This window comes from Trichomonas vaginalis, chromosome II (genome assembly GCF_026262505.1).
Source record: "Trichomonas vaginalis G3 chromosome II, whole genome shotgun sequence".
Classification (NCBI taxonomy): domain Eukaryota; phylum Parabasalia; order Trichomonadida; family Trichomonadidae; genus Trichomonas; species Trichomonas vaginalis.
Window position 1 is genome coordinate 22,582,698 of NC_067204.1, and position 24,853 is coordinate 22,607,550.

The 24,853-nt window shown below is 33.7% G+C and overlaps 13 protein-coding genes across 13 annotated transcripts; 6 read left to right on the forward strand and 7 right to left on the reverse strand.

Annotated features, from left to right (window-relative positions):
• Positions 1-104: 104 nt before the first annotated feature.
• TVAGG3_0591560 (protein ubiquitination) lies at positions 105-2,511 on the forward strand (the record flags this gene model as incomplete). The annotated part of the gene is made up of 1 exon (XM_001329483.1): positions 105-2,135. One exon carries the CDS (start codon positions 105-107, stop codon positions 2,133-2,135), a length of 2,031 nt encoding a protein of 676 aa, XP_001329518.1.
• Positions 2,512-2,558: 47 nt separating this feature from the next.
• Positions 2,559-3,818, reverse strand: TVAGG3_0591570 (uncharacterized protein; the record flags this gene model as incomplete). The annotated part of the gene is made up of 1 exon (XM_001329484.1): positions 2,559-3,818. The coding sequence occupies one exon, from the start codon at positions 3,816-3,818 to the stop codon at positions 2,559-2,561; it is 1,260 nt and encodes a 419-aa protein (XP_001329519.1).
• A 675-nt stretch (positions 3,819-4,493) lies between these two features.
• TVAGG3_0591580 (protein domain specific binding) lies at positions 4,494-5,331 on the reverse strand (the record flags this gene model as incomplete). Its single annotated transcript, XM_001329485.1, has 1 exon — positions 4,560-5,297. One exon carries the CDS (start codon positions 5,295-5,297, stop codon positions 4,560-4,562), a length of 738 nt encoding a protein of 245 aa, XP_001329520.1.
• A 54-nt stretch (positions 5,332-5,385) lies between these two features.
• TVAGG3_0591590 (uncharacterized protein) lies at positions 5,386-5,842 on the forward strand (the record flags this gene model as incomplete). The annotated part of the gene is made up of 1 exon (XM_001329486.1): positions 5,391-5,693. The coding sequence occupies one exon, from the start codon at positions 5,391-5,393 to the stop codon at positions 5,691-5,693; it is 303 nt and encodes a 100-aa protein (XP_001329521.1).
• A 387-nt stretch (positions 5,843-6,229) lies between these two features.
• On the forward strand, positions 6,230-7,414 carry TVAGG3_0591600 (ribosomal large subunit biogenesis; the record flags this gene model as incomplete). Its single annotated transcript, XM_001329487.1, has 1 exon — positions 6,230-7,348. One exon carries the CDS (start codon positions 6,230-6,232, stop codon positions 7,346-7,348), a length of 1,119 nt encoding a protein of 372 aa, XP_001329522.1.
• Positions 7,415-7,859: 445 nt separating this feature from the next.
• On the reverse strand, positions 7,860-10,045 carry TVAGG3_0591610 (methionyl-tRNA synthetase family; the record flags this gene model as incomplete). The annotated part of the gene is made up of 1 exon (XM_001329488.2): positions 7,904-10,036. One exon carries the CDS (start codon positions 10,034-10,036, stop codon positions 7,904-7,906), a length of 2,133 nt encoding a protein of 710 aa, XP_001329523.1.
• Positions 10,046-10,477: 432 nt separating this feature from the next.
• TVAGG3_0591620 (uncharacterized protein) lies at positions 10,478-11,063 on the reverse strand (the record flags this gene model as incomplete). Its single annotated transcript, XM_001329489.1, has 1 exon — positions 10,587-11,054. One exon carries the CDS (start codon positions 11,052-11,054, stop codon positions 10,587-10,589), a length of 468 nt encoding a protein of 155 aa, XP_001329524.1.
• Positions 11,064-11,423: 360 nt separating this feature from the next.
• On the forward strand, positions 11,424-13,826 carry TVAGG3_0591630 (Ankyrin repeat family; the record flags this gene model as incomplete). Its single annotated transcript, XM_001329490.1, has 1 exon — positions 11,424-13,826. One exon carries the CDS (start codon positions 11,424-11,426, stop codon positions 13,824-13,826), a length of 2,403 nt encoding a protein of 800 aa, XP_001329525.1.
• Positions 13,827-13,935: 109 nt separating this feature from the next.
• TVAGG3_0591640 lies at positions 13,936-16,666 on the reverse strand (the record flags this gene model as incomplete). Its single annotated transcript, XM_001329491.2, has 1 exon — positions 13,937-16,642. One exon carries the CDS (start codon positions 16,640-16,642, stop codon positions 13,937-13,939), a length of 2,706 nt encoding a protein of 901 aa, XP_001329526.2.
• A 557-nt stretch (positions 16,667-17,223) lies between these two features.
• On the forward strand, positions 17,224-18,869 carry TVAGG3_0591650 (proteasome regulatory particle assembly; the record flags this gene model as incomplete). Its single annotated transcript, XM_001329492.1, has 1 exon — positions 17,224-18,438. One exon carries the CDS (start codon positions 17,224-17,226, stop codon positions 18,436-18,438), a length of 1,215 nt encoding a protein of 404 aa, XP_001329527.1.
• Positions 18,870-19,314: 445 nt separating this feature from the next.
• TVAGG3_0591660 (microtubule binding) lies at positions 19,315-20,323 on the forward strand (the record flags this gene model as incomplete). Its single annotated transcript, XM_001329493.1, has 1 exon — positions 19,322-20,278. One exon carries the CDS (start codon positions 19,322-19,324, stop codon positions 20,276-20,278), a length of 957 nt encoding a protein of 318 aa, XP_001329528.1.
• Positions 20,324-20,543: 220 nt separating this feature from the next.
• TVAGG3_0591670 (uncharacterized protein) lies at positions 20,544-21,374 on the reverse strand (the record flags this gene model as incomplete). Its single annotated transcript, XM_001329494.1, has 1 exon — positions 20,555-21,364. The coding sequence occupies one exon, from the start codon at positions 21,362-21,364 to the stop codon at positions 20,555-20,557; it is 810 nt and encodes a 269-aa protein (XP_001329529.1).
• A 409-nt stretch (positions 21,375-21,783) lies between these two features.
• TVAGG3_0591680 (armadillo (ARM) repeat-containing protein family) lies at positions 21,784-24,649 on the reverse strand (the record flags this gene model as incomplete). Its single annotated transcript, XM_001329495.1, has 1 exon — positions 22,142-24,649. The coding sequence occupies one exon, from the start codon at positions 24,647-24,649 to the stop codon at positions 22,142-22,144; it is 2,508 nt and encodes an 835-aa protein (XP_001329530.1).
• Positions 24,650-24,853: the final 204 nt, after the last annotated feature.

Consider the following 24,853-nt stretch of genomic DNA (forward strand, 5'->3'; position numbering starts at 1 on the left):
AATTAAAGAATTGTAAATTAATGTATTGACAGTAAGCTATTCTATTCCATTCATAAAACGAAGTTACGCTCATGAATTGATAAAAAGTGACATGAAATAAAAAAATGGAAAGTGATACCTTTAACTTTGACAAGTTTAAGGTACCAGATGTTCTAAAGTCTTTATATAAAGCGGAAAAGAGCATATGGAAGCTTAATGCTGAAAATTACCTTTCTATTTTCAATAATCTTATTACATCTCTTGAAACGAAGCAAATTGCACTTCCTCATATTTTAAGATCGATTAGTGCAGCAAGTAAATGCCGTTGGCGCTCTCTTCAGTATTATCTAAATTTATTCGACTCGTTAGTCGATATTTATCACTTCGAAAACTACTCTGATTACATCAATCCGCAATTCAAGAAATTTGTTCAAAGCAAAGGCCAAGACAGAGAATACTACGTTCAAAATATTTATGAAAACAAAGTTCTTAACTATATCGCATTCGATAACGTCGAAGAAATCAAGAAATTACTCACCGAGCCGAATTACAAGTTTCCAACTGAAAAAATTGGAGATTATGAAATGAATTCAGTTGATTTTGCTGTTTTTCACGGCTCTCTCAACTGCTTTTTCTTCTTCATAGCTAATGGTCTCCAACCTGGCAAGCATGCTTATCCGCTTGCTGTTTGTGGCGGAAACTCCGAAATCTTACGACATCTCGAAGACAACATAGACAAAGCTGACAGAGACCTCTTTATTGGCTCATTCAAGTACGCTGTCAAGTACCACCAGCACAACATCATTGACAAAATCCTCAAAATCTACGACGGAAGAGCCGAAATCAACGCAAATTTCGCAATGATGAAATACGTCAATATAAAAGCGGCACTTTTCCTATCATCCTTCCATATATGTGATTCGATTCCACGTCCACACGAGAACCACAGCCACAAGCCATACGAAGAAGTTGTTAATTATTTGGCATGCGTTGGCGAATTCGACAAAATGACGAAATTTGTTGAAAAAATGAACATGAAAGACACATTGAAACAAGAAGAAATTCGTCATACTGTTGAATTAAAGAAGCGATCAAGTCAAGTTCATTCCTTCATGCACAAGCAAGTTTCCTATTCATTTGATGGAGAAAGCTTCAATTATACATACAATGATTATCCAGCTTTAGTTTTTGCTTTAATTCAAAATAATCAAGAAATGATTCATTATCTTGTTGAATGCGGATGTGCAATTAACTTCACTTTTGTTTATAATGGTGTTGCTTATACTCCTCTTTCTTATTCCATCACGAAGAAGAACAAAGACATCGCATTGATGCTTATTGAAAAAGGAGCAAATGTTTTTTATTTGCAAAGAAGTCCGAAGAACAACAAATCATACGAACTCTTCTTGTACAGTATGGTAAACGAGATGCCTGAAGTTGCTGCTGCTTGCTTGAAACAAGGCGCTTCTACACTTAGAAACGTTATTCGCTTCAAAAATGATGGAAAACAATTCGATTTGTTGGAAACTCCATTAATGATTTGCTGCAAATACGGATATCTTGATTTGGTTAAGGAATGCGTTGCACAAAGAGTAGATGTTAACATAAAATACGAAAAATATCCTTACTTCTATATGACGGCGTTAAAATACGCATGTCGAAATGGATATTACGAAATTGCAAAATTTTTGGTCGAAAATGGAGCTGATGCTAATGACCATTATCGAAGATCCTCGAAGTATCCACACGCGACACCATTAATGTACGCTGTTTATAGTGGAAATGCCGAATTAGTTGAATTTCTTCTGAAAAATGGAGCTGAGCCAAATATTGTTCTTAAGAAGTACCAGACTGTTGATGATAGACAGAGCTATGAATATTTCACCGCTCTGGATATCACAATTGCAATGAAATCTGAAAATATAATTAAAATTCTTGAAGAACAAAACGCGATGACTTACAAAGCTATCCAAGCTCTTCCAAAACCACCTAAGCCTCCGAAAACTCAAGAACCAGCTCAAGAAACAAATCAAGCAAGTGACGAACCTTTGGAACTTCCGGAACAAAGTCAAGAACCAGAACCACCACATGGACCAGAGCAGGTCCAGACTCTTGAACCAAATCTACTTCCTCAAATTCCTGATGGCGAAAAATAATTATTTTTTTTTAATTTGATAGATCTTCTCGTATTTCAAGAATGAACGTCAAGTTAATTAATGATTATTTGCGTATATATTTTATTAGATTGTTATGATTTTTTAAAAGAAAACTTTATTCTCGTGATTTAAAAATATTTTTACCACAAATCTCATTAATATTACATAATAGTATGATTTAAACATCTATTGACAATAAAAATTTGTTCTAAAACTATTAAATCTCGAATTAGGATATCTATTAAGAGTTTATATAGTAGAAATGTTGCTTTTATCAAGATAATAGCTCAGTAGAGCTAAAAGTTAGTAATATATTGTAATGAGTAATCAATTAACCTAAAAAATAATTTGAAATATTTTTGAGATTTCAAAAAGAAAGAAAAATAAAAAAGGAATGTAATATAATCTAAAAATACAAACATTTTATTTATCCGTATCTAATTCTCTATATGTTGGATTAGTCGTATTATTCAAATTTCGTCCAACTTTCTTCTGTGTTGGCCAATAAATATCCGCAATGGCCATAGTCGTAATAAACTGCGATAAGTATCTAGTATTAAAGTCTAAAGAGCTACTTCCGTAACCGTATATTAAATAAAAAGCTCCGTTTGCAATAAACGATATATATTGATATATAATAACATATGTAATCAAGTAAATAACCGTTGGCGATGAAATATTCCGGTCAAAGATATAATTCAGAATTTTCCATAAAGCGATGCAAAGAAGGGTTCCTTTTGCTGCTGTCGACATTGTAAAAAAGAAAACCCATACTGTAGTGTTGTTGTCAAAGTATTTTGCCAAAATTGACGTATCATAAGTTAATTCTGAGAGTCCGTCAGCAAAAATGAACAAAAGAGATAATATACATGTTGTCGTTATCGAATCTGAACTCGTTGCACGTATAACAAGGCATAATAATATAACAAAGTTCGTAGATTGATAAAAACCGCTCAAAAGCAAGGAAAGCGAGTAATTTGCGATGTAATTCGATATTAAGTCTTCTAAAAGGTCAGGGCTGTTCGTGAATATTGAAATCGTCAAAGAAATTATTACTAAAATGTGGTCAACAGAACGGGATTTTTGGCTAATGGATATGAGAACTATACAGTATATCACGAGAGTAGCGATTCCTATATACGAGAAACTTTGGCGAATAACTTTGCATTGGTTAAAAAATTCTGCATTTTGATGTATAACGGAAATGGTGAGGCCATCTAGCTTGGATAGATTGCCTTGTATGTGTATTTGAAATAAAACGGAATCATAGTTAAATAATCCGGTCGAATAAAGTCTATTTTTTCCAATTACGGCTTCTGGGAGAGTTTGCCTTGCAATTGTAGTTGGGGCTTGTCCCCACTGGCATAATATATCTGCGTCAACGTCAAATGAGTCTTTATTTTCTTTAGATCCTAAAATATCAATATAAAAATTTGAAAAAGTTTGAACTGTCGTTGGAGAATGTATCAATAGTAATATGTAGTTGGTTTTTTCGTTTTCTGATATTTGTAATCCTTCGTGTGAAGAAATTATATCACCATCATATAAATTTTTGATGATATAATGAACTGAGATTAAAATTAACACTGAAATAGATAGAAATGATATGAGGGTGACATCTGTTTGCCCTGAATCAAATTTTGATGCAGGTAACTGAGTAACGCCCTCATCGGGCTCCCTCATTCTAAATTTTGAGCAATTGGGGATTTATTTTATTGATTTTGAGATGTATTTATAATAATAAGTTGATGTACTATGTATTTTATCTTAAATTTTCGGGATTTGCGCCAAAATTTAATTCAAAAACTTTTAATTTAACTTATTTTTGCTTCAAAACATAATGATCTTGAATTTTTGTAAATTATAATGCAATTCTATTTTCCAATTTTTTTGCAAAAACCATATTTTCCTATAAAAATTCTTATTTTCTAAATTCATTTTATAATTTTTGAATTTTTTTTGGAATTTTTTACAAGATTGTTTTAACTTTAATGCACTCGAAGCGCATTATTGAGAATATGTTATATCAAATTCAACTATAAATAGCATAATTTTTTTAAAATTCGTAATATCAGAAGGTTATGATTGCGAATGTTGAAAATCGTTCATCAAAATATCTTAATAAACTCTTAAATGTTTAATACAAGAAAGGAGACTTATTGTCGTATATTTTTTTGAATCAAAATACACGATAATCAAATAGAATTCATAGATTCCATGTTAACTTTGAAAGATTGGAAAAACTTATAGATCATATAACCATAATTATTGGATTTCAAGCATATTTTTCATCCAATATTGAACTCTGAAAATAAACATTCATTGTTAACAAGAAATAAAAGAAAATGTAAAGTAAAAGGCAAAAGTAATATTATTACATAATAAAACATTTAACAATAAAAAATATTAAATAATTTTTTGTTTTCATTCAGCCTGCTGTTCTTCTTCTTCATTACTATTCCAGCTGTATATATTTCTGCGCATATATGTAACCATTTGTCTTGAAGATTCTTGATCAGTTTCATCCAAAGTCTGAAAATCTTCATCTAAACTCTGGATACCTTCCAAGCAAAGCGATTTAGCAAGAGACATATCATGCTTCTGCTCGTATTGAAATACTGCTGCATTTAAGAGGATTGAAAGATAAATTGGGTGTGATTTTATCATACATCTTGAAGCAATGTCGAGAGCTTCATTGTAATAGTCTTCAGCACTTTTAAGTGCAGCGAGAGACTCAGTTTCATCAGAAAACTCCGAAATATATCTGTATAAATCTGCTTTGAATTTTATGTAAAATGCTTTTGCCATTTCTGGATTTTCTATAGATGAACATTCTGGGATTAGTGTGGTATCCATTATTTCAATAGCCTCTTTGCAAAAAGATATAAGATTGCTAATGATATCGTTTTTCTTATCTTCTAAAACTTTGACGATTTCTAGACGGCCAACGCCTTTTTCAACATCTAAATATAACGATAATGTTCTGAGTGTTTCTCTATATGCATCGCATATTTGTTTATAAACAACTTGAAAAATTTGATATTCTTCGCGATTAAGATCAGGAGAAATTTCAATGAGCTCTTTCATAGATGAAATTGCTTCATTAGGCCTGTTGGAACTGATGTAGGCCTTGATTAAGTAGATTAAATCATCTTTTTCCATTTTTTGATTATTTCCCTGAAAAGTGCCGATAAAAAGTATCAACAATGCAAAAAAAAATAACTGAAAAAGTTATTCAATTTAATTTTAGGGAAAATGTCAGTTAGAGGGGATTCTTTACAACCAGATAATGAGTTTCCAGATGAATACATTGAAGACTGCCCATGGATGGAAATGACAATGAAAGATTATGGTGTAATCACAGAATTCGATCATCCTTTCAAGAAAACAGGGAAAAATATTAAATCACGTGATTTAGACTTCGATATAGATGAATCAGAAAACTCTGTCTTTGATAATAAAAGCATCAAAGCAGGTCCAGATTTTTATAAGAAATGCAAATTCAGGTTTGCACCCGGAGTTATGTTCAATTATCAGATCAAATACGAAAACGAATAATTTATACTTGTTATTATTAAATGAGCTATTTCTTACAAAAACGTTTTTTATTCAAGTCCAGAAGTCATTTTTTATAGAAAGAATACAACTTGCCAATCAAAAGTATCTAACTTTCTTGTGTAATCTAAAGAATTCTATATAAATTTGAGATTCAAGATATATTTCTTTGATTTTCTGATGTATAGCACAGATAATCAATCATTTTTAGAATTAATATATATGTACCATAGAAACATAACATAGATTTGAAAGATTTATGCTAAAAGATATATATGTTATTAGATTTTGTCAATAATTGAGCAAAACAAGCCATATTAAGGTTAGTGGAAACGATTACAACTATAAATGTCTGATATATTAGATTGATATTTTATTGAATAATGTTTTATGTTAATAATCAGCAGATTTATTGCAATATTAGATACTCTCATGCTACAGATAATATGATGATATCATCAAACAAGAGCAAATACTTGATGTGATATCAATTTCAAGTGGGAGACACTAAAATCTCCAAAAAGTGACAAAAATCAGTCATGAGCGAGACAGTACGTGTCAAATTCGTGACAAAAGAGCAAGAATATGTTCTTCCTATGGGAGATTTCGCCATATCCACAGCTCTCAATAGAAAAGGTCTTTCTGATGCACTTAATCAGGCACTTGAGCTTGAAAAGCCAGTTCCATTTGATTTTAAGATCAATGGTAACTTCTTAAGACAGTCTCTTGCTCAAGCAATGCGTCTTTATCAAATTTCTCCAGAACAAATTTTAACATTAGAATATTTCCCCGCTTTCAAGCCACCAGAGTTAAAAGACGAACAAAAAACAGATGATTGGATCTCATGCATTAAGTACAAGAACGGAGAACTTTATTATTCGCTTTATAATGGAACAATTCACTGTGGAGAGAAAGTTTACGAGTTTGTTGAAGAAGGAGAGGATCCAGTACCTTTCAAGAGCTTCGCATTCATCGGAGATAATACTCTTATCGCTGGCGGACTCGATGGATCCGGAACTGTCTTTACATTAGACGGCAGCAAGCAAACACAGCGCTTAGAACTCCATAACTCTGCAGTTAATGCAATCGCCACACATCAAAACGTCGATCAAATGTTTATTACAGCCGGTGCTGATTATTGCCTCGCATTATGGTCATTAGCCCTATCTAACCTACAGCCATTTGTCGGCCATACAGATTCTGTTACAGATGTCCACTGGATTGAAGAGAATACCATTGTTTCTTCTTCACTCGATAGATCCATTCGACTTTGGGATGTAAATACGTTCCAGGAGAAGTACCAGATGAGTTCTACGAGTGGTATTCTATCTATATCCGTCGAAGGACCTCTAATTATCTCAGCACATACAGATCGTTCCGTCAAATTATGGGACACAAGAGAAACAGAGCACAGATCGGTTGTCCGTGAGTTTAAGTCACATACGAACTGGGTTTCCAAGGTCCTCTTCATGAGTAATGACGTATTTGTTTCTGGCGGTTACGATGGAGCTGTAAAGGCATGGAATATTGGAACAGGAGTTCCTCTCTGTACAATTTCTCAACACGATGAGAAAGTTTTCGCTTTGGCCAACGAAAACAACACACTTGCAATTGGCGGAACTGAACAGGTCATCCGCAAGGCTGCTTTCACTTTTTAGAGTTTATATTTATATATATATTTATTTATATCAATAAAGAATGTCCATTATGACAATAGAATTTATTAAAATCAAAAATTACTTTTTTTTTACAAAAATTTATTCATCAAGCTTTGTTTTTCAAACATATTCAATGAATGGATTAGAAATCTTTTAAAAAAATTAACAAATCAAAATCATATTTTCCAGATTCTTTAATAATTGAACTTGTAACTAAGGTTACCATGCCTACATTTTAAAAATTAAGAATTGTCTTCATATTTCAAATGCATAAATCTAATATATTTATTCTTTTGGATATTTTTCTTCACAGTTTTCATCTGAGGCTAAATTAAGCATACAAACATACCAAAATGTAGAGTCACCCCAAAATCATGAGTTTCTCAGTATTGATTTAGAATTCTATTTCAACCAACAACTGAATAGGATCAATTCAGAAGAATTTCTATTATACAAGCAAACAAGAATAAATTTCTATTCGAACAGAAAATTTAAAAAAGATAATTAAAAATTTGAAAATCGAAAAAAAATTCTCATTTAGTTTAGGAAAAGAATTTAGACATCTGGGAGTGTCTTCTTCGGGAAGAGGATTGGCATTCCTTCCATGAGCTTTGTTCCTGGCTTGAGGAATCCGTACTTGAAGATCTCCTCTGGTGGGAAGTTCTTTCCTACGCCGAGGCCGTTGAGGATTGTTGTAGCTGTCTGTGGCATGAAGCAGTAGAGAGATGTAGCGAGGATACGCAAGCATTCAAGGAGTGTGTAGAAGACAGTGTTGTATCTGGACAAGTCTGTTTCCTTGACGAGCTTCCATGGCTGCATGTCTGTGAGGTACTTGTTCAAGTCGTGGATTGAAGCGAATATTGAATCAAGAGCGTGGCGTGTTTCACCGAAAGCCATGAAGTGGTCAACTGTACCTGGGATTGTGACGATTGACTCGATGAGGTCCTTATCGACTTCCTGGTACTCTCCTGGTGTTGGAACAACCATGTCTGGGCAGAGCTTCTTGGAAATGATTCTGATAACCAAGTTCCAGAGAACATCAGCGAGATCGTTGTTGTATCTGTTCAACATGGCCTTGTCTGAGTAGTCGCTGTCTGAAACTAATGTGCACTCACGGAGTAAGTAGTACTTGACAGCTTCGAGGCCCCAGAACTTCATGAGGACAATTGGGTCGAGTGTGTTTCCGAGGGACTTTGACATCTTCTCTTCGTTCTTTGTCCACCAGCCGTGAACAAGCAATCTCTTGTAGCATGGAATGCCAGCAGCGATAAGGAAGGCTGGCCAGTAGATGGCGTGGAACTTGACAATGTCCTTACCGACTGTATGGATGTCGCATGGCCATCTGCCGAAATTGCCTTCGCCATCCCATCCGGCGACTGTAAGGTAGTTGGCAAGAGCGTCGATCCAGACGTACATGGTCTGCTTTGGATCGTTTGGAACTGGAATGCCCCATGTAACGTTCTGGCGAGAAACGGAAAGATCATTAAGGCCACGAGAGACCATTAACTTGATAAGGTTGTAGTATGGGCGTGGTGTAATGCATGTTGGGTTGGCATCGTACCAGTCAAGTAATTGCTGTTGCATTGCGGAAAGTTTGAACATCCAGTTTGTTTCAGATGACCATTCGAGCTCGGCGCCATCTTCGGAGTTGATATGCTTCTCAACGCCGTTTTCGACAACAACCTTGATCTGGTTTTCTGGGACGAAGCATTCTTCGCGCTTGGAATACCAGCCTTCGTACTTGCCTTCGTAGATATAGCCCTTCTCGTGGAGGATTGTCCATAACTTGGTGGCAACCTTGATATGGTTCTCATCTGTTGTTCTGATGAAGACATCTGGATGGAGATCGAACTGCTCGAAGGCATCGAAGAAGGTCTTGGATGTCTTGTCGCACCACTCCTTTGGTAAGAAGCCCTTGGAGGCGGCTGTTGTCTGGACCTTGAGGCCGTGCTCATCTGTACCTGTTGAGTAGATGCAGTCGATGCCACGAAGCTTGTACCAGTTGCTGATGGTCTCGACAAGTGTTGTTGTGAAGACGTGGCCAATGTGTGGGACACCATTGACGTAGTAAATTGGTGTTGTAAGGCACATTGGCTTTTCTGGGGCTGGAGAAAGGGCATAGCGCTCTGGGATGTTGAGAACCTGGAAGCAGAAGCGAAGAGCCTCTTCAGCAATGGCATCGGCCTGAAGTGTAACTTGTGGAACTTCGAGGTCGAGCTTGAAGCCGAGAGCCTTGACGATGGCAAGGATGGAATCGATGTAGTAATTACCGATTGACTCTTCCTTTGTCTTGTGTGTTGGGATCTGGGCAATGACTTCATCGAAAGCCTTCTGTGAGTGGGCGATGATCTTATCGTTGACAAGGATGGACTGTGTGCGTGTGAAGATTGGGCAGAAAGCTGTGTAAAGGTCGTCACCAAGGCAGAAGAGTGTATCATTCTGTGTTAATGAGGCTTGCTGGAGGAGTTCAGAGCCTGTGAAGAGGTATGTAAGGATAGCACGTGTACCATAGAGGAATGGTGTGCCATTTTCGTAGAGAACTGGCCAAACCTTGAACTCGAATTCAGCAGAGGCAGAAACACGATCGTTCGAGTTGATCTCTGTGATTGTGACGTTCTTTGGAAGCTTTGGAGCAAGAAGCTTGAAGAGGACGGAGTCCTTGTAGCCGGAAATTAAGCGAATCTCCATTTACAAAAAAAGTGATTTAATGGCCGAATTACCCCTCAATTTTCTTATCGGTAAATCTTTTTTTTTGACAGATTGAGAGTACAAGATTTAATCTAGGGAACAATTAAATATTGCATATACTTTGAATAAATATCTTCATTTAAGTTGAAACTCATAATTCGAAGCCAATTTTAATCTGAATTGGCACCATAGTCAATATAAATCAGGATATTTCTATTTATCTCGATTTACACGCTTATGAAGAGATTTCCATTTGGTGCTGTGAATCTTATATTAAGTACTTTTCCCTAATTATTTGATTTCAGGAAATTGGCACGAATTTTACTTATACTCTTAAATGTTACCGAAATGAAGTTAAAATACGAAACCACAATGAAAAGGTCCGAAATCATGTTAAGAATTAGCTTAATGACAAATTCTAGTCACAGATAAAAGATAAATTTCATGATATTATAATTCTTTATAGTAATGATATAGACAGTCGTAATATGGAATAGTTTAAATTAACAAATCAAATTGAGAGATAAAAAATCGATTAAAAACATAAATTCTATCCAAAGAAGATGAGATCATCTGGATTTTGTGATGATGTGACAGGTGTGCCGCGTTGTAATTTTGCGATTAACTCCTTTTGTTCCTGAGAATGTCTCAATTCTATATCAGCTAATTGTTTAGCTTGCTGGCTCAAAAGAGCTTGATATTCTCTATCATTTAGTACATCTGCGTCATCAGATTCATCCAAATTTGATGGTTGGACGGGAGCCACTCCGGAACTTGATTTTATTGCAGAACTTGATTGAGAACCAGTTCCTAAAGCTTGCTTTAATTGATTTTCTATTACAGCTTTGAGCTCAACTCCTTCCTCATCAGTAAGGTTGATCTCATTGACAAGTTCTTTAACAACTTGATCAATGTTATCTTTCTGAGTGTCAAAAGGGAACAAAATCCTTAAATCATCATCATCTTGTTCAGCATGAATCGTTAAATTTATCTGAACTACTGAGTGAGGATTCGTCATATGTTGTCACTTTTGGAATCTCTTTTCAATTATGTTAGATAGTATTTTACTACGACTGCTAGATAGTAAGTTGATGCCATATTAGTTGTGTTTTTCTGTTTGAATTTCCGATTGAGTACTAAATGTATACATTCAGCAATATACGATTGGAGATTAAACGCATCTGGATGAAATTATTATTGATTTAGACATTCATGTTGTTATTGTGTTATTTCGTATCTACAAACTTAATCAAAATACATAAATGAAATCCGAAATCTTTGTGATCAGTGTTTTCTCACAGATATAATGTAGCTTTTATTTTTCCAAATGAATTTTAAAGATGTTTTAAATGATAAAATTGAATCGTATCTTTATAAAAAATTATTAATGTCTGATCAAGACACTCACCCAAATAAGTACATTGAATTGCGAAGTATGTGTAAATACTATATCGATTCATATAATGCATTGTATCAGCTGAAAACTGAAAAAGAAGAAGAAATAAACAAGATTTACAAAATTCTCAAAACAGAATTGATTGATTCAAAGGAACGTCTTCCTCATACTATTATAAATGACATTTTATGTATCATTCAGTTTAATAATCGCTATACAAAGACTTATTTATCTCTTGCTAAACTCATATATGATGATTATCAAGTAAACGAGGAAATCTATGTTCTATTAGAAATTGGATACTTATTTTATAAAGAATATGGAATTAAATTAAACAAATGGGACGATTTCGAAACATTTGAATTTGAAAATCTGAATATCCATTTCGAAGATACAATTTACCGAGCAATTATGTATAATGACTTAGAAAGATTCATCTTCTTCACCGAAATCGAAGGATTTGATAAAGATCAAAAACTTAATTGCTATTTATATCCAGATTATTGTGGAGGATATTCATTACTTGAATTATGTTGTTACCATGGAGCCGTTGATTGTTTCAAGTTATTGAGAACTAAATTTAACTCAGAAATAACTGAAACATGCCTAGAATTATCATTTTTAGGCGGAAATCCAGAGATCATGAGTGAATGTTTGAAATTTCAAAAACCAAATCAAGAATGCATGAAACATGCATTCATTTCACACAACATTGATTTTGTTACATTCTTGTTGAATGAATACAATTTAGAGATCAATTTAAATTATTGTGAATGGTATAATAATCTGGAATCATTTTTAGTTTATTTTGATCAAACTAATGATGTTAACAAATGCTTTCTTTATTCCGCAAGGCTCAATATTCCATCATTACTCGAATACTTCCTTTCACATGGTGTGAATATCAATGAAAAATATCAAAATGGAAAAACTGCTCTTCATTATGCAGCAGAAAATGATAGTAAAAAAGCAGCCGAATTTCTTATTTCACATGGTGCAAATATCAATGAAAAACATCAAAATGGAAGAACCGTTCTTCATATTGCAGCTCTATTTAATAGCAAAGAAACAGCCGAACTTCTTATTTTACATGGTGCGAATATCAATGAAAAATCTGAAGATGGAAAAACTGCTCTTCATTTTGCAGCAGAAAATAATTGTAAAGAAACAGCCGAACTTCTTATTTCACATGGTATAAATATCAACGAAAAAGATAAAGATGGAAAAACTGCTCTTCATATTGCAACATTGCTTAATAGTAATAAAATATCCGAACTTCTTATTTCACATGGTATAAATATCAATAAAAAAGATAATTATAGAGAAACCGCTCTTCATTTTGCAGCACGTTATAAATGTAAAGAAATATCCGAACTTCTTATTTCACATGGTGCAAATATCAATGAAAAAGATAAAGATGGAAAAACTGCTCTTCATTTTGCAGCAGTAAATAATAGTAAAGAAATAGCCGAACTTCTTATTTTACATGGTGCAAATATCAATGAAAAAGATAAAGATGAAATAACAGCTCTTCATATTGCAGCAGAAAATAATTGTAAAGAATTAGCAGAACTTCTTATTTCACATGGTATAAATATCAGTAAAAAAGATAACGACAGAGAAACCGCTCTTCAAAAAGCAGCACATTATAATAGTAAAGAAACAATGGAACTTCTTATTTCACATGATGCAAATATCAATAAAAAAGATGAAGATAGAAAAACAGTTCTTCATATTGCAGCAGAAAATAATAGTAAAGAAACAGCCGAATTTCTTATTTCACATGGTGCAAATATCAATGAAAAAGATAAACGTGGAGAAACGGCTCTTCATAAAGCGGCATCAACAAATAGTAAAGAAACAGCCGAACTTCTTATTTCACATGGTGCTAATATCAATGAAAAAGATAAAGATGGAAAAACAGTTCTTCATATTGCAGCAGAAAATAATAGTAAAGAAACTGCTGAACTTCTTATTTCACATGGCGTGAATATCAATGAAAAAGATAAATTGGGAGAAACCGCTCTTCATAAAGCGGCATCTACAAACAGCAAAGAAACAGCCGAACTTCTTATTTCACATGGTGCGAATATCAATGAAAAAGATAATTATGGAAAAACCACTCTTCATTATGTAGCACGTTATAATAGCAAAGAAACAGCCGAACTTCTTATTTCATATGGTGCAAATATCAATGAAAAAGATAATTATGGAAAAACCGCTCTTCATTATGTAGCACGTTATAATAGCAAAGAAACAGCCGAACTTCTTATTTCATATGGTGCAAATATCAATGAAAAAGATAATTATGGAAAAACCGCTCTTTATTATGCAGCACGTTATAATAGCAAAGAAACAGCTGAACTTCTTAGATCATATGATGCAAATGATTAATATCGGATACAAATCCTTTGAAAGACAGCCGCGAAGAATATGATTTAAAAGTATACATTTTTTTAAATAATTAATATTTATAAATAAAACAATAAAACAAATAAAACCAATTACTTCTTTTCTGGTCTCATTGCGTGAAGTTCGTTGTGCAATGCCTGAAGACCGTATCTAAGATTAGCGTGTCTCCACAACTTCTCCATTCCGTCGAAGAAAGTGTATTGAACAGGCATTCTCCAGTCAACATCATCTCCATTTGCAGGCTGTGTTGTTTGTTCATTTGCTTGGACAGGAGGAATTTGAGGAGGAGGAAGTTGAGAACTGTGAGAAACTGATTTCTTCTTTCTCTTTGAAACTTTCTTCTTCTTCTTGTGATCTTCTTCGTTGTTTGCGTTGCTGCTCTTCTGGGATGCTCCTTCAGCTGTCTTTGATGATGAAAATGACTCTTTCTTCACCGTTACTTTCTTCGGTTTGTCGTCATCTTCGCTGTCATTTTCACTGGGAACATCTAAGACATATGTGGAGATTTCACCAAGTTCTGAAGTATCTGGGAGAATGGACTCGAGGTTCTCTTCAAGACTGACATCTTTGTCTTCTTCTTTTGTCTCGGATTTCGCTGTTTTCCGCTTTTTACCTTGACTTGCTGAAGAAGATTTCGGATGCATTGGCTCTTCTTTGCGGGAATCTTCAGGAAGAATGGTGTTCGACTTGCGAATTGTTTTCTTCTTCTTTTTCTTCGTTGTTGACTCTCCATCGGCTTGGGAATTCGACTCAACATTTGATGCTCGACTTGCGCGAGGTTTCTTGGACTTTGGCTTGGATTCTGCTATGTCCTTTTCGATCTCAATGTTGTCAAGAGTGTACATTTCGGTGATTTCTTCGGCTGGAGGAGGGGATACAAATAAAATCGACTCGCGAAGATAACTTGGGAACTGGGGAGTTGGGTTATCGTGGTAGATGTAAAATGGAGCATCAAATGGAGATGCGGTTGGAGCGGATTGGAACATAAGATTTGATTTCACTTTTTCGACCATTTCTTGGGAGATTTTTCCTCTGTGAAGAAGTGTTTCGATGTCTGATGCTGGGAAAGAGACAGCAGCGTTGGTTACGCTCTTCGTGCATGAATTTAATAATTCCATCAAAGATTCAGGAGATTCTGGTTCACAACCATCGAAAACAATGCTTTCTATAGCAGATCTGCCGTTAATCAAGGTTCTAATGGCGTCAATTGAGACATTTCCTCCTTTATTTCCGCTGATGTCCAAATATTTAATTGTTTTGGCTGATTCAACAGCAACTAAAATATTTGCGACAAAATTACCCATAAAAGAGGTTGAATTACCCTTGAGAATAAGAGATTTAAGGGTATTGCACTTAGATAAGTAATTTGCGAAGGATTGCATGGGTTCTTTCTCCTGTTGGATGAAGCAGCCACTCAAGTCAAGGTGAACAAGCTCTTTGTTCTTAGCTAAAAAGTCAAATAACCTGTTATGAACTGGATTTGAGGTCCAAACTAAAGAATGGAGGCCGGTAAACTTGGTCTGTCTGAAGTATGAGAATAAACGGATCCATTCGTCGGTCGTTGCGTCAGCATCTGACAAAGATAAATGTAATCCTTGTTTATTACTATGAGTAAGGGTCTGGATGAACTCAGGAAGTGTCTTTTCGCCCCATGTGACACTATTTATCATTACATGGCAAATTGTGGGCGAAATTCTCAAAGATCTTGGCGTAGAAGACTTACAAGCGTTGAAACTGAGGTTTATTGACTTCAGACCAGCTGCTTGTTTCGATGTGAGGTTGGCTGCGACTTGGGAAATGTCTAAATTGCAATTTGCCAAAGATAACATTTGAAGATTTGGACAAAATTGAAGAATAGCCTTAACATCGGGTTTTGATGTCTTATCTAAGTTGAGATATGATAATTGCTGGCCAATATTTTTACCTAAAAACGTATTCAAGAAATATTCGTTTGATTCCGGAGAAACAGCACGTTTCAGACCTAAGCTTGTAATACCTTTCTCTTTGAGAGTATCTGAGAGTATCTCAAGATTGCGCGCTGTCATTCTTGAGTCTGTAAATGTTAATCCCTTTAAATTTAAGTTTTTGTTGGCTTCAATGTTATGTAAGTATCTATCAAAGTTCTTTGTGATCGAACCTTCAACTTCGATGTGCTCTACGTTGCTTTGTTCTGCAATAAAATTGCAAATTTTTCCGTAAGAATCAACTCGTGAAATAGAAGGAATGATAATTTCTTTAACGCTCGAACATAAAGATAATGAGTCTAAAATTAATGGAATTGCGTTTGTTGGGTCAGGGAATTTGGAAAGTGAAGCAATTTGCTCTTGATATGTTAAAAATCGTTTGAAATATGAGTATGTGCTTGCACTTAGTCTCGATGGTGATGAGTTTGACTTTTCCTGAAGACGAATTAGACAACTAATTCCAGTTGGTTGCGGATTTATACCTTTTGCAGGGATAAACTCAGCAGATTTCAGTTCTGTAGGTAGTAAAATTCTTGGAAGAATATCGCATATTGCATTGTAAAGCTTATTCATTTGAGGAGAAACAAAATTAAATTTCATTTTGCCGAATGAAATTAAAAGAGTATCACCTGTATTCTTTATTTTAGCAAGATTGAACCATGAAAAACTTTTGATAGAATCCGGTTGGTTCATGATTAGTTGTTCAAAATTTGTGTTTGAAACTAATAAAAAGCAATCCTTTTTTACATAGGAAGTAATGACTTCTTTTGCTTGAATAATACAGCGAACTGTTTGACCTCTTTTAATAGCGTTAAACGCAAATCTCCCCTCCATAGATGATTCCTATATCAAGTCACTTTTTTTTGCGTTTATTTGCATATTTCTGCGAGCAGTTGCGCGCAGGTAGAATGCGCTATATTAAGGGGGTAATAATTAGATTTACTTGGAAAAACTAATGGGAAAACAAAATAACATATTGATTTTAATCCGGTAGTTAGGAAAACAACATTATTCTCTATAGGGTATCACTATGTTATTCATTAAGAAAAAATGTCTTGCAATTGAAAAAATATGCAATAATTTTATAAATCCTTTCGAAGTGCTGGACTGCTTGTTTGATATTCCTCGTATCCAATGAAATTGAAAGAACCTTGAGGAAATATATATATATAAGTTTAACTTAGCAAATTACGCTTTTAACATAATTATCTGGATGAAAATATTATTGATTTAGACATTCATGTTGTTATTGTGTTATTTCGTATCTACAAACTTAATCAAAATACATAAATGAAATCCGAAATCTTTGTGATCAGTGTTTTCTCACAGATATAATGTAGCTTTTATTTTTCCAAATGAATTTTAAAGATGTTTTAAATGATAAAATTGAATCGTATCTTTATAAAAAATTATTAATGTCTGATCAAGACACTCACCCAAATAAGTACATTGAATTGCGAAGTATGTGTAAATACTATATCGATTCATATAATGCATTGTATCAGCTGAAAACTGAAAAAGAAGAAGAAATAAACAAGATTTACAAAATTCTCAAAACAGAATTGATTGATTCAAAGGAACGTCTTCCTCATACTATTATAAATGACATTTTATGTATCATTCAGTTTAATAATCGCTATACAAAGACTTATTTATCTCTTGCTAAACTCATATATGATGATTATCAAGTAAACGAGGAAATCTATGTTCTATTAGAAATTGGATACTTATTTTATAAAGAATATGGAATTAAATTAAACAAATGGGACGATTTCGAAACATTTGAATTTGAAAATCTGAATATCCATTTCGAAGATACAATTTACCGAGCAATTATGTATAATGACTTAGAAAGATTCATCTTCTTCACCGAAATCGAAGGATTTGATAAAGATCAAAAACTTAATTGCTATTTATATCCAGATTATTGTGGAGGATATTCATTACTTGAATTATGTTGTTACCATGGAGCCGTTGATTGTTTCAAGTTATTGAGAACGAAATTTAACTCAGAAATAACTGAAACATGTCTAGAATTATCATTTTTAGGCGGAAATCCAGAGATCATGAGTAAATGTTTGAAATTTCAAAAACCAAATCAAGAATGCATGAAACATGCATTCATTTCACACAACATTGATTTTGTTACATTCTTGTTGAATGAATACAATTTAGAGATCAATTTAAATTATTGTGAATGGTATAATAATCTGGAATCATTTTTAGTTTATTTTGATCAAACTAATGATGTTAACAAATGCTTTCTTTATTCCGCAAGGCTCAATATTCCATCATTACTCGAATACTTCCTTTCACATGGTGTGAATATCAATGAAAAATATCAAAATGGAAAAACTGCTCTTCATATTGCGGCTCTATTTAATAGCAAAGAAACAGCCAAACTTCTTATTTCACATGGTATAAATATCAATGAAAAAGATAAATACGGACAAACCACTCTTCATTTGGCAGCAAGTCACAATAGTAAAGAAACAGCTGAACTTCTTATTTCACATGGTATAAATATCAATGAAAGAGATAATTATGGAAAAACCGCTCTTCATTTTGCAGCACGTTATAATTGTAAAAAAACAGCCGAACTTCTTATTTCACATGGTTTAAAGGATTAGTATTTCTATATAAGATGCTTATTGTTTAAGGGGGCACTACGAGGATTAAAAAGGAAAATAGAGAAAATTGTTTGATAGTTACAAGAACTAATGATTCTGCGTTTGAAATAGCTACTTTGTTTAAGTTTAGACTGTTGCAAAGTCAAAATTGTGATTTGTATTTTGGTCTTTGCTTTGAACTTTGAAGTTTTAATTGCATGCTAATTAAGTACTTCAGGAATAAAAGCTTTTGGCCCAAGTTGCATAGCTGTTTTTCGAGTTTCGAAGTACCCATCGTTTGAGAGGAAAATTGAGTGCTTTCTGACACAAAAACCACAATTTCCAAAACTTTGAAAAGCCAAAATTTTTTAGTGTCAGAAAGTTTACAAATATAATTTCCGCACTTTTCGTTGTCGACCTGATTTGTCTAGAGTCTGACTTTTGGAATGCAGTATTTAATAATATGTGTAAAATAAAATTTATATTTAATTGAATATGGTTTAGGTTTCTGATTCTAAATTTCATCCATTGAAATATAGAATAAACATTACTTCATATATCGAAATCGGTTTAAATACAATGCAAAATGCATTTCTAGTGAAATATGGCTATTAAAATGGGTTAATAATTATTAAAAATTTTATTCAAGTGCCGAAATCTAACAATTTAAAATGGATTAGAAATTTTATCTCATTTGTTGCAATTCCAACGTATCTGATTAAAGAAGATTGTTGAAGATTATGAATTTTTTTATTGAATTCAATTTTGAAAAAATCTTCTATCGTCAACTTTATTCTTTTATCCGCATATTTTTATAGATAATACTAATAAGAAGAAAAATGGAAAATTCAATATGCGAATAAAAATTAATAAACGTAAATGTGACAAATAATTATCATAAAATATGTCTAAGCCTCTTGGTATGATGAGTGGTGCCTACTTTGTAGGAAGAGGAGAACTACTCGCATGGATTAATGATTTGCTTAAAATTAACTACACAAAAGTCGAAGACACTTCTAATGGAGCAGCATTTTGTCAAGTAATTGATGCTATTCACCCAGGAACTGTAGCACTAGGTCGTGTTAAATTCGACGCTTATAGCCCAGATGATATGACTTCTAACTATAAAGTTTTGCAAGATGCTTTTCACAAGAATGATATTCAGCAATACATCGATGTTGTTACGTTAGTTAAAGGAAAGTATATGGCTGCTTTGGAATTGTTCCAATGGATCCATGGCTACTACTTACAGACAGGCCCACACGATGAATATGATGCAGTCGCCAGGCGTAAGCATTTCAAGTGCAAAGAGCCAACAGGTCAAGTTAAGATAGGTCAAGCTAATGCTGTTAAACCAGCAGGTATGGCAAAAAGAACAAGACCAGTTGCTGGTGTTGCTCCAACATGCATATTGAATGAAGCAAATGTTCCACAAAACTACGGAAACGGTGGAAACTTACCAGTTGGAGCTATTCCTAATGCAGCATCTGCAAATCTTCATTCAGAACTTTATCAAAAATCAACAAAGAAACTTCCAGTTAAAGGCACAACAAAACCTGCAGCGGCAGCAGCTACAAAGAAGACTACAACAACTACAACCGCTGCTGCTCCAAAATCTACATCCACAGCAGGAAATGCAGAATTGAAGCAAATGAAGTCACAAGTTAATGAAATGCGTGAAGAAATAGATCAACTTACACAAGAAAGAGATTTCTACTATGGAAAACTCAGAAGAATTGAGGAATTCTGCCAAGTTAATGAAAGCGATGATATGGTCAAGAAGATTCTTGAAATTATGTATGAAACTGATGAAGAACATGGATTCGTCCAACCAGATGCCAATGGTGAGGAAGAAGAATAAACTATATTACTTTTCTGTTACAAATTAAAAAAAAATATATGAGAATTATCGATATTTAAAAGACTGAATATGCAATAATAACTGTAGAAAGAAGAGTCAATCTTTTTGATAAGAGTTTTCTTGTATTATTTTTTTTATATTAAATATAAAAAAAATAAATAAAATTAAGATGAAATATTAATAGTTTTTTACAAACTAGCAAATAAATAACAGTTTAAACTTATATTGTACATACATAAAAAAATTATATGATATAAAGTTGAGATTTCGGATCTGTTAGTCAAGTTTAATAGTCCAGTATCCGATTCTGTAGAGGGTCTTGACTAATGGTTTTTCGAAATTTCTGATAACAGAATCGAAGAAAAGAACTTTCTTTCGGATTCTGCTTGCATCAATTTCCGGATCAATACCGTATCTCGCGCATAATTCAAGAATTTCGGCTGAAGCTCCGAAATCGATTAAATGAAGATGGGAAAAAACACCCATTACAATATCTTTTGATGCTGCAACAGGGAAAATGTAGTTTCGACTGTTAAAGAATGGTGGTTGCTTGGAAACTTTTGGATAAAAGAACTTAACGTAAGAAACTTGATGTCTTGGTAAACCATCGACTTGGCCGACATAAGATTGGTCGATAACCATCTTTCCACAAGCTCTCATTCCACCTAAAATAAATTTAGTATATGGATTTGGCTTGGAATGGTATAATCGGATCGTATTTGGATATTTTTGACGTAATTTATCAATAATAGTCAAGAAATCTTTTTGGGATTCCTCGATGAAACAAATTACTTCAAATTTTTCCCAAGTACTTAAGGCCTTTTGAAGGTGATGAAGAATATAATTTAATTGCTTTTCTAATTGAAGTACTGTATCGGGTGATTGATAAAGAACAGTAACAAATATCTTTTCACTAGGCTCTTGGTAAATTGCCTGCTCTTTAACGTTATTAAACGCTTCGTATTGTTCTGTGAAGAATGGAGTCTTGGGGAAGAAATAATTAAATGTACTGACAAAGAATCTCAATAATAATGCAATCAGAATTATGACAGCAAAGAATGTGAGAAAACTGAAATCTGAAAGCATGAGATTAAGAATCAAAAAGTGACAACAAAAGCTTTTGATTTTACCAAATGAAAGAGCTTTCACTACCCATATTTTGTTAATATCACATTATTGATTTGGGAATTATAATAGTGTCATCTACAGCTCAATATGTACATTTTAAAAGGTTTTCTTTGATTTTCAATGATATTTGCAAATATATGCTGCAATATGAAGAGCAGTTTTTCCATATTTATCTTTTTGACTGATATTTGAACAATGTATAATAAGAATTTCACTAGGCTCCTGATAATTATTTGTTGCTGCAAAATGAAGAGCGGATTTTCTACCTTAATATTTTTTCCCCAATTATATTTACACCATGCCAAATAAGAAGTTCAAATGTTTCTTTACTATTATTTTGTACAGACTAATGAAGAACTGTCTATCCATAATATATGAAGAACAGAACGACATGAAATTATTTATGAATTTTGATTGAGTTTGTCGATATAACATGACACAATAAGAATGTTTAAAACAACACGACTTTCATTGAGAAACTTAAATTATTAAATTAGATTGTGAAGTTGAAGCGTTATCTGGATAAATGTTGCAACTAAAATAAATGCATTGTTTCTTCTTAATAGGTAGTTTTTCTTTGAAAGCGAGGTAAATTTCCTTCAGCTATGAATTTGAAGTGATTATATATAAAATCAAATATCATAAATATAGCAATCATTTATGCAATTAAATATAAACAAGAAAAGATAAAAAAATAAAGAGGAAAAAAATTAAAATTAAAAATAAAATACAAAATTACATATCTGAAGATTTCTGGAATGCTTCATAAAGGATAGTATAATCAATCTTTTGATCGGAGCAAACAGCTTCGATAAATTTTTGAATTTGAATGTTCAAATTATTTCCGAATGCGTTGATCATTATATTCCTTGCTTCTTCGATACCAATAGCCTTGCAGATTATCTGTAAGAACGATGCCATCTTCGAAAGGTTGACATCCTGGTAGATATTGTAAAGTCCGACACATAATGAGACAATTGCTGCTCTCAAAAAGTCCGGATCTATCGGAGGAGTCATTTGAATACGTTTATCAATTGCTATGGCCACGTAATAAGGAGTATCTTGGGTTGCTCTTTCTGAGTAGTTTGCGGTGAGCATTTCTAGGATCAGCTCCGGGGGAGTTGAGAACCATAGGATAGGGTGATCTTTTAGGATCAAAGCAAACTCGTACGCCGCTTTTTGGCCTTCGGAATCATTTGGATTTATCGAAGCAATCAATTGGGAGAGGCTTTCGATAGGTAAATACCGCTGTATGATAGGAGTAAGGCACAAATGAAAAGGATAAAAGGAGTTACTGCGAATAACATTATCAAGATATTGCGCAGCGAGTTGGCTGATGTCCAGGAAGACAGTGATGGCTCGTATAAGTTCTACATACAATGTTTGCAGGATTTCGGACTGATCGTAGAAGTTTTTGCCGATTATTGCTCTGGCATCTTCAATTATTTGCATCAAAAACGACTTAAACCACTCGTTTACCTTGATTTTCCTCAGGTTCTTTGCGATTTCGTACAAAATGGCCATAACTTCTATGAAATTCTTAGGAGAATCTGTATCAACAGCTTTTTGAATGGCTTCAATGATGATGGAGTGAACACCTGTACCTACATCATCGGACTGATACAATGAAAGCAAGGAAATGATGGAAGCAAGTGGGTAAAAGTCGATTTTTGTTGAATCTCCTTCGTAAATTTCGAAAGGATCGCATTTCTTCTCGGTGAGATAGGAGAAAACAGATTGTTCTATCTCAGGAGGGTTATCTAGGTTACGGATAATGTGTTTAAAGAGAACTTTGTGGGAATAAAAATCTTCATCTGAGTCAAAGTTATCAATAATGATTTTGAAGAACTGTTCTGCGTATTCTGGGAATTTTCTGCCAACTCTTTGGATGAAAAATAGTGTTGAAGGAGGATATTCGTCCAATTGAAGCAAAGCTGTGCAGGAGAGGTTTCCAAGTTGGTTCTTATACTGTAAACTCGTATCATCATCCTTCATAGCTTTCCAAAGATGGGCTACGGCGCTGAAAAGTCCATTTGTTGGATTATTTAACATCTGATTAAGGGCGGAATTAAGGGATTCCCTCATAATTTGGCTGGATTCATCTTCCTTGGCCTGCGAATTGTCATCTGTGGAAGGTTTTGCGTTCCAAATCTCTTTTAATACGGCAGACATGTCTTCGATGGGCGGAAGATCGCGATCGAGCAGCTTAATGACTTCAACAAAGATAAATTCGAGGACATCTTTGTTGAAATGCTCGTCTGTAAATGCTTGGATAAATCTTGACAAATTAAAGAGTAATTTCGGCCAGCATTCGTTGTCGAGAGGGGCAGATTCAAGGAATAATGCAAATTCTTCAAGCATTGCCGATAGAATTTCGTAAAATTCTTGTGTTTGTAGGAAATTCGTTTCTGCTTGCAAAACTCCGCCCCAAAGGAGCATCAACTGACTGCATACATCATCATCTTCGATGTCACCTCGTAAATGCTGCGATAATCGTATAAATAATTCGTAAAGTTGGAAATAAAATTCTGGATCTCTATCGTTATTGTAAGAAAAGCATAGTACAATAATATCTATGACGATTTTGATTTGATTGAAATTGTTAAAAGTTTGATAAAAGCGTTCAAAAACCCAATCATAACCTTCAAAGTTATCCATGTATTGGAGTAAGAGCTGAAACACTTTCAGCCATTGAAGGGATGTTGGCTGCTCGTATAAAACCCTTGGGCAGACTTCGAGTAACATTAATCTTGAAGGAGTCATGTTTTCCAGATACTTTTTAGTAAAAGGACTTGCATTTTCTTCGAGATATAATATGAGAAAGTCGAGATAGAAGTCTTGTGGAAAGTTGTTTTCCATAAATGTCGGCATCGAAAGATTCGGGTCGTCCGATAAAATTGATACATCAATTAAATTAAGTAATGCATATCTGTACGCAATATCATCTCTTTTCGCCTTATTTTCTTCAAGGAATTGAAATAAAATTGAAACAAAAGATTGAACCATATCTTGAGTGAAATATCTCCAACTATCTTGGACTTTCGATTTTGTTAGCATAAGGGAAGTAATAACAACATTCGTACTATGTTTTTTGTACTCAATAATGAATTGTAATGCAACCTCTAAACAATTTTGCTGCTCGCCCCAATGATAAAGGATTTCTAGCGCCTCATTGCGTTCATCTGTTTTGACTTCAGGGTCGTTTATCTTATTAATTAACTGTTCTATTAAGGCGGCATCCATTTTTCTTTGAAAAAAAAATCGATTTTTTTTTCTCATTATTTTCAAAGAAAAATAATCAACACCTTAAATTATCGTAATTTGTATCGTTGAAAATCATGTAACATATATCAACATACCATAAAATGAATTTTTACAGTTTCAAAAATTCTTATTTTGGATTTTTTCACTGGAATTTAGATTTCGAATCACTCATAAAACCATAGA